The sequence below is a fragment of the Pelodiscus sinensis genome, chromosome 2, assembly GCF_049634645.1.
Source record: "Pelodiscus sinensis isolate JC-2024 chromosome 2, ASM4963464v1, whole genome shotgun sequence".
NCBI classification, from domain to species: Eukaryota; Metazoa; Chordata; order Testudines; family Trionychidae; genus Pelodiscus; species Pelodiscus sinensis.
This window is the reverse complement of record NC_134712.1, coordinates 164250008-164266697: the sequence shown is the minus strand read 5'-3', so window position 1 is coordinate 164266697 and position 16690 is coordinate 164250008. Positions and strand designations below refer to the sequence as shown.

At 40.0% G+C, this 16690-nt stretch overlaps 1 protein-coding gene across 2 annotated transcripts in view; it reads right to left on the bottom strand.

The window, feature by feature from the left end:
- Positions 1–16690, bottom strand: part of EGFR (epidermal growth factor receptor) — a 229918-nt gene that overhangs the window by 10551 nt on the left and 202677 nt on the right. Inside the window, exons 20-27 of one of the 2 annotated variants that reach the window (XM_075921718.1) lie at positions 14558–14743; positions 9755–9910; positions 8865–8940; positions 5382–5528; positions 2381–2478; positions 930–1097; positions 783–830; positions 446–551 (exon numbers count right to left, since the gene is read on the bottom strand). In XM_075921718.1, coding sequence (XP_075777833.1) covers positions 446–551; positions 783–830; positions 930–1097; positions 2381–2478; positions 5382–5528; positions 8865–8940; positions 9755–9910; positions 14558–14743 — 985 coding nt within the window. The remainder of the gene's footprint in view (positions 1–445; positions 552–782; positions 831–929; positions 1098–2380; positions 2479–5381; positions 5529–8864; positions 8941–9754; positions 9911–14557; positions 14744–16690) is intronic. The other variant, XM_075921717.1, reaches the window with a different exon arrangement.

Genomic DNA, 16690 nt, shown 5'->3' with positions numbered 1-16690 from the left:
CTCAATATTTCATTGTGCCGTCAGTTCTACATGAGTATGTGTCTGTATTAAAAGCAGAAAAACAGCAACAATAAGCAATTTCTACAATAAAAACAATTAAAAGGACTAAAGAGTTCTTTGAGAGGTGTGAATAGCAGGAAAGAAACCACCGTGATAATGCACTCCCAACAAAAACTAGAAATCTGATTGGTGGTGGTGGATAATGTAATCAAAAAGCTTTCAGAAAATATCCAGGACATTTTTTTCTCCATTTATTGACAATGAAGAAAAACTGTGGGGATTATAAGGATATCAAAGACTCCTCCTTTGCTAAGAGTGGGAAGGAAAAAGATTACTCAGAGATCAGCAAGAATCTTCCAAGATCTAAAAAAGAAGCAGGTGGCATTCCAAGTTGCTTTCAGTGAATGAACTTGAGGATGAGAGGATACCTAGATGATTTACTCACCTGGAGCAGGCAGGAAGCCATCATCTATGCTGTCTTCCAAGAAGAGGCCTGTAGGATCTGAACTGTAACGCTGGACAAAGCTGTCATCTCTCACAGGGAATCCCTGCTAGGTTAGAGGGACAGGTTAAGAAAACGAGTATAGAATAGTGCATTTCACAGAGGCCGGTGTGTACCGATATGAGAGTGCAGGGGGAAAAAAGGGAGAGGGGGGAGAAAAAGCCAAGAACTGGTGATGAAATTGAGGCACTATCTGCAAAATTAAGACTTAATTCCTTAATTAAGTTCACAGCATTAATACAATGAGGAGATGTGTTTAACTGCAGCTGCTCACACTTACCCCATTTCTATCAATGCAGGTTGTGGCTGAATCGTTGCTTGTGGCACTCTTCAAAAGACAGAGAAAACATTTTAAAATGAGAAAAATAGGTTTTGCCTGGGAAATGATTAACATTAGGTGTTTCAACATGGATGAAAGGTTTCATACCAATGAATTCAAGAGGGGAGTTCGGGATGATAAGGGGCTGTTGAAAAATCCCTGGTGTGGAACGAGGTACTCATCTGCATCGACAATGTCCTCCATGTCTTCCTCTTCCATCAGGGTGCGATAAAACTTGGAGTCCGTAGGGCTTGGCAAGTGCATTCTTTCATCTCCCTGTCAACCAAGCAACAATAAGAACAGCTTGCTGGACACCTTGTAGGCTGCACTACAACTAAGTGACTTTCTCTATGGAGAAAAAGGAATTTTCTGGACATGCACAATTTAGACCTGGATGTAAATTTGCAGGGAGTTTAGACCTAGCATTTCTGATTATTAAATCTAGAGTATCTGCTTTTTAAAGTGTTCAAAATCTAAACTTTATAGATTGCAACAGGAATTATTATAATCCTGAACTAAGATCAAGGCTTGAAAAATGTACTAGTCCTGAAAGCATTTGTATAGGCCCAACTACGTGTTTCTAGCCCTGGAGGGTTGCAGCATATCAGACTTTGAAAAATGTGTGTTTCTGAAGTTAGGTCATGCCCCTATTTAATCAAATGTTGCTTTTGTGAAATCTCTCGATAATTCCACAACATACACTAACAGCTCTGCTGTTCCACTACAAACTGAGAGCTATTTGAGATTTCTGCTGCTGCTACTGTTGTTCTCCTAAGTAGCTCTTCCCTCCACATTGAGTGCTAGCGAATGTTCTGAAGTGCACAACCCTGCCTTGGCAGGGAAATGGACTCAATGGTCTAACAATTCTCGTCCGTGCATCTTCTTTGATTCTATGAAAGATGAAGTGCCCTGGCATTCCTAGTTACATTTCTGTTCCTCATGTCCATATTTATTATTTGTCCTGTTCTTAATTTTAAGCAAACAGTAATATGTTAAAGCTTTTCCTGCAATCACTTGGAAATAGACTAGAACCATCAAGATGGTGTTTGGTTTTCTTTATTGGATATTTTGAAGTTCATGTGGTCGGGTTTCTTTTGAGATTTGGCCATGAAATCTAAGAACTCAGTAGTTTTCTCATCTGTGAGCATGCCATGTGTATGATTTCATATTTGCTCACTGGCGCAGACTCCATGGGTGCTCTGGGGCTGGAGCATACATGGAAAAAATAGTGGATGCACAGCACCCACCAGCAGCCCCACCAATCCCTTCCTCTCCCTCGCTCACAGCACCGCCCATCTGCTGGTGATCTCATAGGCAGAACTGGTGGTGGTGGGGGGGGGGGAGGGGAGAATGGGAAAGAGTATAATGGGGTGAGAAGAGGTGGAGCAGGTGTAAGATCGTGGAGGAATGGATGGAGTGAGGGAGAGTCTGGGTCTAGCACCCCACAGTAACTCAGAAAGTCAGGGCCTCTGTATTTGCTGCTATTTCCCCCACCAGCTCTCAATATGACTGTTTGATATCTTGGTTTCCTGGTAAAACAAGCTCTAATGAATATTCACCTGAATAACAAGATAGCGCTGAGGGTCTCGAGCCATTTTGGAAAATTCCGATATCAGCTCACGAAACTTGGGGCGGCTGTCTGCATCTATCATCCAGCCTGAAAGGACAGTATAGAAACCAAAGAACAAATCAAATCATCTTAGAACTGAAAACCTGAAGAGAGGGTAAAATAAGATGAAGAACTGTATTGCGCATAGAACATCAAATCATAACAATGCGGAACCTATTCACATCAGCTTTTTTGTTAGACTTTCGTCTTTGCTCCTTTTTCAAAGAACAACAATACCCCGTGCTCTTCTTGTAAGACCAAAACGATAAAAGATGTGGTAGAAAGATTCTTGCTTAGCATCAACATGAAGGGGGTGCCCTTCTTTAATTCCTGCTCGCATAGCCTCCTAAAAGATCAGGATTTCTGTTCCACACAAACTCACTACATAGCAGCTCACAGGGTGGGCAAAGGAGGGGTGAGCCAGAAGACAGGCAGGGGATCCAACACTATGCAGGCCCGGATAGATTCCCACCCCACATGGCAGATTTGTGGAGGCTGCTTAAGCTTTAGAGTTACTCTGGGTGGGGAGGATTCCTTTCTCCCATTGCCCTATATATTTGACCAATACATGACCTGCTGATGGTATTTAGATTTGCCTCTACAGCTTCAATTTTGTTCTCGTTTATATGGGTGCACTTTTCATGGAAATCAGCTGGGTAACTGAGACCAGAACAAGGCCCCATGAGTAACTGGATTTTTAATAATCTCCTATACACGGTACCATACAGATAGGCTAACGGAGCTGGGAAGACTATTTGGCACAAAAAATGTACTGGCTGAAAGGTGAAGTTTCAGCTCACCTGACACGATCCATGAATTTGACATGATTAGTTTTAGCCAGACATATGGTTTTCATATCCAGCTTCAGACTAGGGGATGGATGGCAGAGACAGATTATTGTATACAAGTCCCCTAATAACTTTTAGCCTGGGGGTTAGGGCACTTGGGACATAAGAGACCCAGGTTTGAAACTCCCCTCCCCTTCCCCCCCATCCCTCCACTCTGGGGTAATGACAAAGTCATATCTTCATCCCCTGGTGAGCATCCTAACCACTAGACCATCAGCTATTCGAGGGTGGGCTGTACTCAGTCTCTGCTATTGAAGGTGTTCCACTTTTATATAAAACCTTCAATATTCATTGGAGCAGGGAGATGAATACACATCTCCTTGTGGTTTATGGAATTCCTTCTGATGCAATAAGGGCTTCTCCTTGACAAATACTTCAGCCTGCCCAGGGAATATATCTCACTACTGGAATAAATTGCAAATCTGAGATATGGTTGCTGTTGTAATGCAATTAATTTTAAAAAACACATTGGTCAACTAAGCTTCAGTCTAAATATTGTCACATACCATTCAAACCCATAAACATTCTTTAGAATAACTTTGAAAGAAAACCAAATTTACAGTTGGAAGCAGTGATGAGATATGTTTCCTGTGTCCAAACTAGTGTACAGATGGCCAGCATCATTCTTCATTGCTAATTATTCAACAACTCTATAGTGATTTACACTAGCTCAGAAATGGGCTAAGTAGATTGAAAACAGGGTTTAATATATAACATTAAGTTAATTTTATTTATATTTTAATATTTGCTATTTTACTGGTTTAAATTTTTATTTATAATTTGATGTGGTGATTATTTTGCACATTTTTATTATTTTCTTTCTAAACTGAAGTGATGTTTTTATATATTTATTTCAGTTAAGGTTTACTCTATAGTCTTCATTAACTAGATACAATATTGGGACTGATACCATTGTAGTTGGTAGTGAAACTCCCACTAGCTTCAGTGAGATCAGGGTTGGGCCCTTTGGTAGAAACTCCTGTTTAGATTTCTTTCCAGATTAGAAGTGTGTGTTTATTTGGCTGATTTTTTTTTTTTTTACCAGTAAAATTATATTTCCGAGCTCTCTCAGTATTCAACCACAGACTTGCTGCTTAATATTTCTAGAACTGAACTAAATCAGAAATATTGTAAATTCCAGAGCAGTATCACTGTCCGTGCTTGGTCTGCATAGCATTTGTGCAAGTACATGGCATTGTCATGTACTAGGGGAGGTTGTGAAATCAGCTAGCTAGTTGTGAAATCAACCATTAGATCTGTGAAGCTCTTATTTTAATAGGCTAATCCTTTGTGGATGAGTGATTTACCATTGTTAGTAGTTGTAAGAAGTATGTATTCAGAGACTCCTAAAACCATAGCATTAGTAGAAGTAAATTATATGAATCAAAAGTTTTACCTCTTGGAGGACTTTATAAATGTTATCTAAGAAAGTATTTAATCGCCACCTAGTGGGCTGTTTCTGAATGTCTTCTAATGCACTCAGTAATGAGAACAATGAACCAATGCCACAGAAGTTTGCTTTACCGCATCATTTAGCTTCTGTGCATTTATCGTAATGTCTGTGTCTGAGTATAAGTCATAACAAATTGGAGGGCCAGACCAATTATGAAGCTCAGGATTCTGGCTCAAAGTCTTCATGTGCAGCCACTAACATGGCGATTGTCTGCATTCTCAGACATTTTTTTCCTATGTGTGTGTTTGTTACTGAATGAAATTAAATGAAAACATGGGAAGAGAAGGCAGGACAGATGATTGAGTGTGTAAGATTGGAATCCTGAAGCTAGATTCGGATTACAGCAATGCTGCTGCAATTCTGGAGTAATTCCACTGTTAGTTTGGATTTACAGTGGCGTAATCTACATTTACATCATGCTCACCAACACAAACAAAGACGAGAACGAGAATTTGGACTCTGAGCTGTAGTCAAAGAAAAACCTGCGGTCTTGTCTGAAGTATAAGCTATCTGCACATAGACAGTGATGATAGTCTTCTCATATCTATCACCTCGCCATGTTTTCCTGTGAATCTCAATAATACAGCATAGCCTGCAAACATTCCATAACTGGAACCATTTTCCTTCTTACTAGAAAGAACTCAACTCACATTTGACCATGATCATATAGACATCAATTGTACAGATAGGAGGCTGAGGCAAACGCTCGCCCTTCTCCAATACACACGAAATTTCACTGGCTGGGATCCCATCATATGGTTTTGATCCAAATGTCATTAATTCCCAAACTGTGACACCTGAAGAGTAGGAGAAAGGGACAATGTTAAAGTCTCATCAGGTCAGCAAGAATTCACGATGTTCCCAAAATACAATGGGTTATTGTTGGGTTGACCTAGGAATAGTATGTCTAAAATACAGAGTGGAGACATTAACATTTGTTTTAGCACTGCTAGGGCTCACTAAAGGTTCAATAATTTATTTATTCACTTGTTAAAACTGTTCATGGAAGAAGAAAACCATCCATCTCACAGTTGCAGCTGTTTTAATGAGGTCCAAGTTAACAAAACATAATAATTACTTAGGTTATATTTTTTGACAATGTAAAATCCCAAATTTCACCTTTACTTCATGACTTCACATCCTCACAACACAAAGATACTAGATTGCTAATTACTGATTCCAAACCACAATGCTGGGTTTGGTTTTTTTAAATAAAAGTTTTGTTAATGTTTTAAATAATCTCTGGATGTAAAATAACAACTTCTCTCTTTAAAGGCTTTCTAAATGTACTGCATCAAGATATTTTCTTTCAGCATACTACCTATTCCATACTGGCTCTCTTACATCATGCTCTCCATTTATATGGGCCCTAAAATAACATTATAGGCATGAAGAAAATGTATTTCAGTGAACTAACAGGGACATAGGAATGACCATATTTGATCAGATCCAAGGTCTTTCTAGTCTCTCTCCAAGCACTTCACAGAAAGGTGCAAGAGACCATGCAAAAACAGGTATGAAATTACCTGCTCCCAAATTAGAGGTTGGCTTATTCCAGGAAACATATACAATGAATTTTTAGATATGAGCTCAGAAAAGAAGAATTAGCATATATTCTACATAAAGGATATTGGTGTCCTAACAACCTGACTTTATGGGCCAATGTAATGGGCATTCAAGTCCAAAATTCAGCCTACTTTAAAATTGCTAATTTTAAAAACCAATAGTTTACCTATTCAATTATAGTTGTGTCTGTGTGTTTTAGTTCAGTGGCTAAAAGTCTATCTGCTTTTAAAGTTTGTTTCCTATGGAATAGGGTGAACTCGTATTCACTGTGTCACTTATTCACTCATGGACTCAGGAAGATAATTTCTGGCCACTGTTAGTTGATTTAAATCAAGCTCTTCTGAAGATAACAGGTACACTGATTGACATTGGCTCATCACCTGGCCCAAATTACACCCTGAGCCAATCTGCCACAATGGTTTTTGCTTAGCTATGCTGACGTCCCATTATGATGTTACTTTGTAGAGGGGGGTTGGTTATTTTTAACACAGTGCACTTTGGGAATTATACCTGCACAACTTCTTGTCATGACCATGAAGGTTAGCCAGCAGCCTGGGGACTAAGGGGTTAACTGTACCTAGCCAGGTAGCAGTTAGCCAATAGAAATGCAGGTAGGAATTCCAAACTGAAACAAAGGAATTTTTGGGTTTTCCCTCCTTTGTCTCTGTTCAGTCTCTCTCCAGATACTGAGGAGGACAGATAACATGTCTCTCTCCAAGAAAAGACTCTTCACTATCTGTAAATAAGGTAACATTTAGATAAATCCATTAGGTGTTATTGTTTTATGGTTTGGGAATGGGAAGCTGATGTCTGTGCATTTAAAAATGGGTTTTCTTCTCCCTTGTAACTAAGTTTTTGGCCCATGGGAGTCCCCCATCAGTACAGCCGGTCCCCGAGTTACGAACACATCAACTTATGACCATTTGTATTTACGACCAACTTCCTATACAGCGAGTCCCCGACTTAGGAACAAAATCCGCACACATGAACAGCACGGCCGTACGTAAGTGAATGTAATCTGACTTACGAACAGATCGCGTTATGACCTAGTGCTTGGTACGTAACTCGTTCATAAGGCGGGGACCGGCTGTATATTAATTGGTGACTTTTCCATCTAGTCATTATGCTTGTAACAGGAGTATTATGGTGATAATAAAAGTTCTTTCTTTTTTATTAACCTGGTACTGATTAATTTGTATGTCCTGGTTTTATTTTAGGGCTGAGATTTCCCAAGTGATTTCTTCCCTGGTTTTCTTACCATTACTTGGGTGGTGGCAGCAGATTTTTATCCCCAAATTCTAGGTTTTTAAGATTTTGGGGGGAAGCTTTATACCTAAGCCTGGAAAGATATGATTTTGGGGTACTTTTGCAGGCCCCCACTTCTGCATTCATCATGCCAGAGTGGGGAATCAGCCTTGACACTTCTCCTAAGAACATGGACCTCCGAAGTCCCCCAAAATATGTGTATGCATATGTGCATTAATAAAACAAGGTGTGGCTCTTTCAGGGACAATAATAAGCATATACTAACAAAATCCCATTCCCCACCAGGCTTGCCAGGGGATATGGAAGCAAAAGTGGCAACTGCCCAGGGATCCAGGAGCTTTAAAAGGACCCAGGGGTCCTTGGCCACAGTGCAGTAGGGATAAGGCAGGCTTCCTGCTTGCCCTCACTCTGCACCACTACCGTAAGCAGCCAGCACCATCCACGCAGCCACTGGGGAAGGATCTCCATGGGCTGCCCCCCACCCTGACTCTGCAGCTCCCATTGGCTTCAAATTGCAGCCAATGGGAGCTGCAAGGCTGGTGCCTGTGGGTAGTGGTATGCAAAGATCCCCAACCCCTCCACCCGGCATAGGAGCCATTGCCAGAGCAATGTCCCAGTCACATTTGGGAGCTGCCCTCAGAGAGCACAAACTCCCTGACCCCCTTCTGAATCCTAACCTCCTGGCTCAGCCCCCGAGTCTGCTCCACAACTCCCCTTCAGAGCCTGCCTACTCACCCCTTTCCACAACACAACCCAGAGCCTGCATCCTGCATGTCCTCTCGCACCCCAATCCCTTACCCCAGCCTTATGAAAGTGAATGAGGGTGGGCAGAGCATGGGGCATTGCCTTAGGGAAGGGATGGGGCAAGGGTTTGGGGGTTTTGCACAGTTAGACAGTTGGCAACCCTACTGGGCAGGCATGTGGAAGCCCTGGCAATGCTGGAAAAGCACACCCAACAGCACAGCTGGCAGCTTGCTGGGAACCAGCCAGCACAAGTGCAGCACCACCCAATGTCAGGCAGACTGTGCAAGAGTGCAGCTTGTACGTATGGGGGGCCCAGAACTGCTGTTGGCAGGCCTGTTCCACACTCAAAAATCAACTGAAATTTTGCTTCATTAGGAAGGTCAGGATTTGGCCCATCATTGATATTTATTCTCTCCTTCATTTTGGTATTAAGACCCTGTTGTAAATATCATGAAAAGATGACTGGATTTCTGGGAGGGAGGAGTAGGCTGTGGTGTCCCTACCAAATCCTACAATTATTCTCAGCCATCTAAAATCATTATCATTTTTAGACTCACCATAACTCCAGACATCACTCTGATGCGTGTAGATCCGGTGTAAAATGGACTCCAAAGCCATCCATTTAATAGGAACCTATTAAGATTCAGTTAAGCGGTAAAACACCTACTTCAAATCTAGGAGTAATGCTATTAGTACAACAGTATTATCATCAGTCAATTTGACTGTCGGCAGAGAATCCAAGATGTACAGCAAGCAGTTTGAAATTTGCAGGGATCAATGATCATTGTTTTGATTTGTCACTCTGAGTCTGGGAACTTGGATAACATTTTGCTTTTTAGCAGAAATATCACTGATAACTCGGTTGCTTCTTAACAGCTAAGCTTTTATGAGCTTTTTTTTGTTTTTGTTTTAACATCTCATATTAGATCAGGGCACAAGTCCAATCCCAGGCTATGCAGCGAAGACTGATCTGAGATCAGATGGCTTCTATTTATGCTCTCTGCAATATTCACAAGCAGCTTCTCTTGGAGCACATTCCCTTAATCAGGGATGTTGAAGGAAAATCTGACAGGCCCTTCTTCATATATAAACATAGTATTCCCTTTCTGTTCGTAAACTACATAGTATTTGGTGTTGTCTACATGACAGAATTCACACTTGCCCTTTTTAAAAATTAATCTTGGATTTTCCCAGACATCATTCCTGCAGATTTTTGAAAGGGCTCATCATCTGCCCACCTCTGTTCTCACTGAAGTTACATGAGGCTAACTCTGCTTGCATTAACATCTATGGACTTCCACTGGCTACAGTGGGAACAGACTTCAGCCACGGATGAACACTTTTGCAAATCCCACTACATTTCTCTCTTTTTAAACAATTAAGGGTGATATTCAAGTGCAAATATCTGCCTCCAATAACACAAAGATGGTTCTCTGATATATCTTACTTTGCCACCTTCTGCATGGTACTCTTTTTCCTCAGCACCAAGCAGTTTTGCCAGTCCAAAGTCAGTGATCTTCACATGTTGAGGAGTCTTCACAAGGACATTTCTGGCAGCCAGATCACGGTGGACCAAGCGGCGTTCTTCCAAGTAGCTCATTCCCTGCAATAGAGGTATGACATGCAATTGGCATACCTCTCAAACACCCACACTCATTCTGTCAAGGAGAGGGGAGGATAAATGATCAGATCTGAAGCTGGGTCAATGCATTCCACTGAGATTAAGCCCAAGAAATCTACGTATTGGATGTTAACTGTGGGTCAAATGCTGCTCTGTGCAATCCAACTGACCTCAGTGTGATTCAGAGTAGAGTTAGGCCACCCCATTAACATACATGTTGATATATTGACAGCTTAACTTCACATGCACTGTAAATACATTGAACTGGAAGAAGAGTTTAGCAATTAAAAATAACACCACCAAGCAGTTGAATCTCTGCTTCATCCTTGCAGACACCATTTTGTAGTTGGTAATACTCAGGCAGACTGTCACCATGATGATGGAAAACCACCAAACAAAAATTATATGTTTATGGCTGAGTTCAGTGACACACTCCTTTTTAAGGCTCCTCTTGAAACAGTTCCAGTAACTCTTTGTGACTAGGTAACTCTTGACATTCCACCTCTATGCTCCTTTTATTCCATTCCTCTTATGGAATATTGATATTGATTGTAAAGCTCTTTTAAGCAGATAAAAAAGTTAATTGCACTGATTTACTTATATTATGCCATGAACCTAACATCTATTTCTGACCCCAGAACTTCCCCATTTGCCTCTTTGTGCACGAAGTGCATTAAAAAGAGACACATATTCAGGCTGCTAAGTTTCTTTCAAGATCCTTTTTAAGAAATACAGTCATTCACTATTGTTGTTTTTTGAACCATTAATACAGAAAATACTTCCAGTCTACAAACAAAACACAAAAAGGATCATATTAATGTGATGACAAAACACCAGGAAATCATTTTCTCTCAAGCTCCCACTCCCATTCTTCCTCCACCATTAAGCTAGACCACCCTCAAATCTTACACTGATGTTTTAAAGCAAAACTTCCTCAGTGTATGATGGGTGGTTAATGCTGCCAAAATACACCACCCCAGCAATTTGGCAGAATGCCAGTATGCAAAATAATTTAATTTAACTTTAATGAACTGAGCTTTTGAAACAAACAAACCAACCAACCACCTTAAGCTATTGAAAAAGCAGCCTACATTGGAAAAAATCATTTGATATAATCTGTAAGAAGATAATTCTTCTATTAACTTGGTTTTGATAAATACCAATTCACTGCGACAGCACAGGACTGGGCCAGAGAAACCCAGTCACCCATAGCCTTTTATCTGAAAGCTACTCATTCTGTACACTATGGAAATAAGTTAGCCATAAAATATATTAAAAATTAACTCTAAGGCACAAAAAGAGAAACAAAAATAAACTTTACAAGAGTCCATTAGAGAGTCTGTTAGTTAAGAAAGATGAATAGATATGCTATTATTTATAGAATAAAACAACAGTGTGGGTTTTAAAAGATGTAGATAATGTCCAATTTTTAGACAAGATTTGTGGATGTAGCAACAAAAAAAAGTGTTGATAGGAGAAACTGTAAGCTTTATTTATGTTGATTTTAAGAAGAGCATTTAATAAAAACACACACAAAAGACTCTGGTAGAAGATCAGTTAGTATCTGTGAAGGAGGGAATTACTCTGAATTGGAGGGTGAAAGGGTGTGAAAATTAAACAGAAGTGAACAATTGTGAAAGATAACAGTTCAGATGTGCAGAACTATGTAACTAATGAGATGTCACAATTCTAAGATCAATTTTGTCACCTGAGAAATTAATGTTGGGGAAGATTGGAAATACAGTGAGAAAATAAAATCTCCAGAAGTGGCAAAATCAGGAAGGTGCCAAAATCAGCTTAAAATTAAGCAGATTAGAAACAGGGGCAGTTTGGGTGATACATGGACTAAAGTTTATATACTTTATTAAGTGCAGTAAACACTTAAGAGGAAAAAGGAGCTGTGTAGTTCATGAAGTCTTCTGCACGTTCATCAAAAGTAAACCACAGTCAGGTGAAATTGAAATGTGTATAAGATCTCAAGAGATAAGTGCACCAATATGTTCTGGTTAATTTTAAAATAGATATTACAGATATGAATGTAATACTGCCAGAGTGTTATAGGGACCTGAGCATCTTAAAGACTATTAGTGTCCATAAGAAAGATAACAGCAACTACATCTATTGCTCAAATCCTCTCTCTCCTTCCCTCCCCCCCATCCCACCAACCTCCTCCTAATGATCCATGTTGCAATGATATTTTAAAACGAAGACAACTGTCTTTCATCCTCCTGCAACTTAAAATGGCTAAAGGGATTTTGCTCCAACTTTCCAAAAATCTCATTGAACTGGCCCAAACATAGACCTAGTCCACAATGGGGATGCTTCAGTGATTGAGAATGGAAAGTTAAAATAAAAACCATTCTACAATCTTAATAATGGGTACAGGTAGCAACCGCTGAAATACAAGGATTTAGAAAAAGAAAATGGAAGGGTTGTATGCTTCTCAAGCTCTGTTTCTGTTTCCCTCTCTCCCCCTCCCCCCCAGACATTCAACGGCTATTGTCCTCCCAGGACAAAGTCTTCTATTTCTTTTGTAGAAATTTTAATAAAGAAAGGAAAAAGCTCCCTTACATTCCCACAAAATTACTAAGAGCTACCTCAAAATAAGACCTGTTTTGCCTCTCATCATTTTCTTCTTTTGGACTGAGCTACAGTAGTTTTGTTGTAATTACTTAGTCATTTAATCAGATCTGAAAATCTGAATTACACGGGACAGAATAATTTATGAAGATAACTATTTAAAGAACATCTCAGGACTGACTAATATCATGACTTGGCATATGCCATCAATTAATTGTGACAATGAGCCAATAAATTCTGTTGGTTAATGATTTTCCTTATAAACAAGTTTACTTTAATTTTTAGTAAAAATATAATTGCTTGTGCTGTGCCATCCTAGTTCATACTTATACTACCCTGAAATGTTGACTTGCTCTACTATGCACAAAGTTTATATTAACTTTGACTCCAGTTATTTTCTCAATGTTCTTTAGAATAATTTGGTTAAGAATATACAAATGCATGACAAATGGATAGGTGATGAGACACTCAGTACTGTAAATGACTCACTATGAAGTATTAACAGCAGATGCAAGCTACTACTGGTTCGAAAGCCATTATGGATGATCTTGGTACTCTTCATCAGCACAGGAAATCTCCATGCTGTTGTTTTTCCTTCTGCTAATGTGGGTAGTCCTTCCTGTTTTTATCCAGACTTTTTTTTTGTTCTGCCCACACTAACTGGAAGTTTTTCAAGGTGTACACAAAGCTGCAGAGGCAGCATACTATGTCATACCATTTAAACAGAAATGCCAGAGCACCATGCTTTCAGCCAAATTGTAGAAATGTCTATGCAAGCAAAGTTTGTTTAGGTTGTTGAAATGTGACATCTTGAAAATGGCTGTCATCATGGAACCTTTAAAAATTTAAGCAATCTTGTGCTTGTGCGAGGTGCAAAATGGCTGGCCAGGAGAAAGAGCTTCTTTATTTATACAAAGAAAAAGGAGCATCTAGGTAGGAGCAGTGAAATATCTCCTATACTGCCCTGTCATGGTGGCACAGCCTTAATATAGAGGATTACTGCTGAGGGCTAGAGAGTATCATTTAGTCTCCATGTTGCCTTTCATTCCGTGTTGAACCTGACAACATGCCATCCCTGACAATGGTGATCATGGTTTTGTTATATGGATACATGCCCACTGGAACTGGTTTAGGTATACCAGGGGTGAGCAAGAAGCAGTCCAGATGTGATTCACCAGGGTTAACCCTGGTGGATCACCAGATGCTTTTTTTTTATCTGCACTTCTACAGGTGTGGCCACTCACATCTCCTGTTGGATTGCCATTCCTTGCCAATGAAAATTGCAGACAGTGGTGCGGATAGGAAACTGCTTCCCGCAGCTCCTATTGGCCAGGAACAGCAATCCACAGCCAATGGGAGCTGTGTGCGGCTACACCCATGGACACACAGGTTAAAAAAAAAAATCCAGCAGCTTGCCAAGGGCTAACTCTGGAGAACCGTGTCTGGCCCGCAGGCTGCTTATTACCCGCCCCTTACCTAGCGACACTGTTTTTTGGTCATAACAAAATAGCATCAGTAGCATTTTCACTACTAAAATGAGGTTTTTAGTAATGAAAGTCTCTGCACTTGCTCACCGTTCCTCTACAGTCAGCAAAGTCAGGGTGATATCCCCAACACAAGAGATTTTACCTTCATATGTGCCCAGTAACATAGAACAGAAACAGTGTTTTGGAACAATCATTTATGGATTATTGTAGGAGAAGCTTGGAACTTCACAGGATAGACAGCCAAGAACCACCACGTTCTAGTCCCTCTTCTGCCACTGATCCACTGCATGCCTTTGGGCAAGTCATTCATTTGCAATCTGTGCAATTTTCATCATCGATACAGTGGTGATAACCCTGCACTGTGCAGGAATGTTCTGAGGATCAGTTAATATTCACACAGTGGTTTGAAAATCAAAAGCACTACACAAATGTAAAATGTTAACTTTACTAGAAAAAGCCTTTATACCCTAGACCTAGAGAGACAACTAAATTACATACTTTCAGAGCTCTTGGTTCCAGTTATGATCAGCATTTGGAATGGACTGTGCTGCCATTCATTTACCTTGGCAATCTGCACACACCAGTTGAGAAGGTACTGGGAGCCAATGTTGTCCTTATGCTCTCGGATGTAGTCAAGGAGGCAGCCATAAGGCATCAGTTGTGTGATAAGCTGGACAGTAGAAGTAAGGCAGATTCCCAGCAAGCGGCACACATATGGATTGTCAACACTAGCCATCACATAAGCCTCCTGGTCAGAAAAAGAGAAGACATCCTGAAACAGTCCTTCATGGGTGACAGAAATACTAGGATTCAAGAGACAGCAGTAAAAAATAAACAAACAAACAAATAAAAAAAAATCTGGCACTTTCCTGATTACTGAACCTTTTGTAAAATGCTTTGTGTCTCATATGGGCTAATGCATATTTCCCAGTGCACCAAGAGGTCCTGAATATCAAATGTTGAGGCAGCATTTAAATTGGTATCAGGACAGCCTGTTTCCTGGTTCTTATATACCAAGCAGCGTGGTCAGTGCAAACTTCCAGACATGAAAACAGGAAACCTAACAAGACTTAATTTTAAGTTCAATGGAAAGTGCGAGGTGCCTCATTTTCAGGAAGAATGGCTCTTGCACAAGAGGGGTTTTTTGCGCAAAAAGGAGCCATTTACACAGCTCCTTTTTGTGCAAAAGCCTCTTGCGTAAAAACAGCCCCTAATTAATTATGCAAATGAAGTGTGGCAATATTCTACTTGGCGCTTCATTTGCATAAGTTTTTGCAGAAGAAGGGTGTAGTATAGCTGTAGCCATAGGGACTTCCATTTTTTGCAGGGTAATTTTTTACACCCATTATGAACTGCAACTACTAAGCTGCTCCCTCAAAAATGGTCTTATGGAAAAATAAAGTCTAATGTTTAGCAATCATCTTTTTACTTGCTTTTGTTCCTGATCTACAGGATATTGCTTTTAGTTATTTTTTTTATGACACTGAACTTTAAGGCAGAACTAAGTGGGAAATCTTCCATGTGGTGAACTTTTAGGTCAGCATTTAAATCACCACCTGGAAAGACATCAGACACCAAAACATCATCCATTGAAAGACAGCAGCCCAAAGCAAGCAATCAAAGTCAAGACACTTCTGTCATGGAGATAGAAAAAGTTCTACTCTTTACAAAGGTGAAAGAAATGCAATATGATAGCAGTTTAATCATTATCTAACAGACTTCTGACAGATGTTAAGTTGTTGTGAGGCTGTCAGGGAGCTAGTGTTAGAAGCACATTTATGCATTGACATAAAAAAAATCTAAAATCCATGAGTAATATTTTCTTTTGTCCACTCTACAGTTATGTGACATTGTCAGCTAAATGATGACATCTGTTGTTGGCATATAATATTTACTACAAGATACCGAGATAACAATGTTGAGAGGTCTGCTCTGAGGAATAACTGTTTTTGTTTGTTTTGTTTGCCACACAACCCACACTCAGGCTGCCCTTTACAAAGATTTCCTGGGCAGCAGGATCATAAACGATTTCTACAGAACCATATAAAGAATGATCATCCTACTACAAAATATTGAAACAAAGCTATAGAATTCTCAATGAAGTTCCAGGAAAAGCATGTCATTCTTTACTAAATTATACAGGGTTTCAGAGTAATTTATATAGGAACCTCATGGCTCGATACCTCACACGCTGTAAGATGTTTCCATATGAATAGAGGCTCAATTATGTTGATCCCAAAGGACTTAAAAACCATACAACCACAGCAATAAAGAAAGTCTGTTTCTTGTACTGTTTCCTGTTCAGATTCAGATGCATACTGAATTAATTTTAGCCGAGTGAAAAATCTGCAAACTCAGAGATGTTCTCACTGCCCATCTGCTGCACAACCTATAAGGAGCAGGCCTCAAGACTGGGAAATTGGGAACTGAATGTGTGGAGTGGGTGTATGGGCCACACGGAATATGGAGTTCTTCCAGGATTTAACGCTGCCTATTAAATCTGATACTGCAAAGTAAAATAGGCCATGGACTCTTTGAAGAATCATTGAACTTACAATGGAAGCATTGTGCAGTTACAGGTCCCTTTAAATATTTTACTAAATTAAAGCAAGTCTTTGTTTCAATATTTATCTTGGAAATCTCTGAGGTACGCTCTGACCCACTCCAACTATGCTTGGTATTTGGTAACAAATCT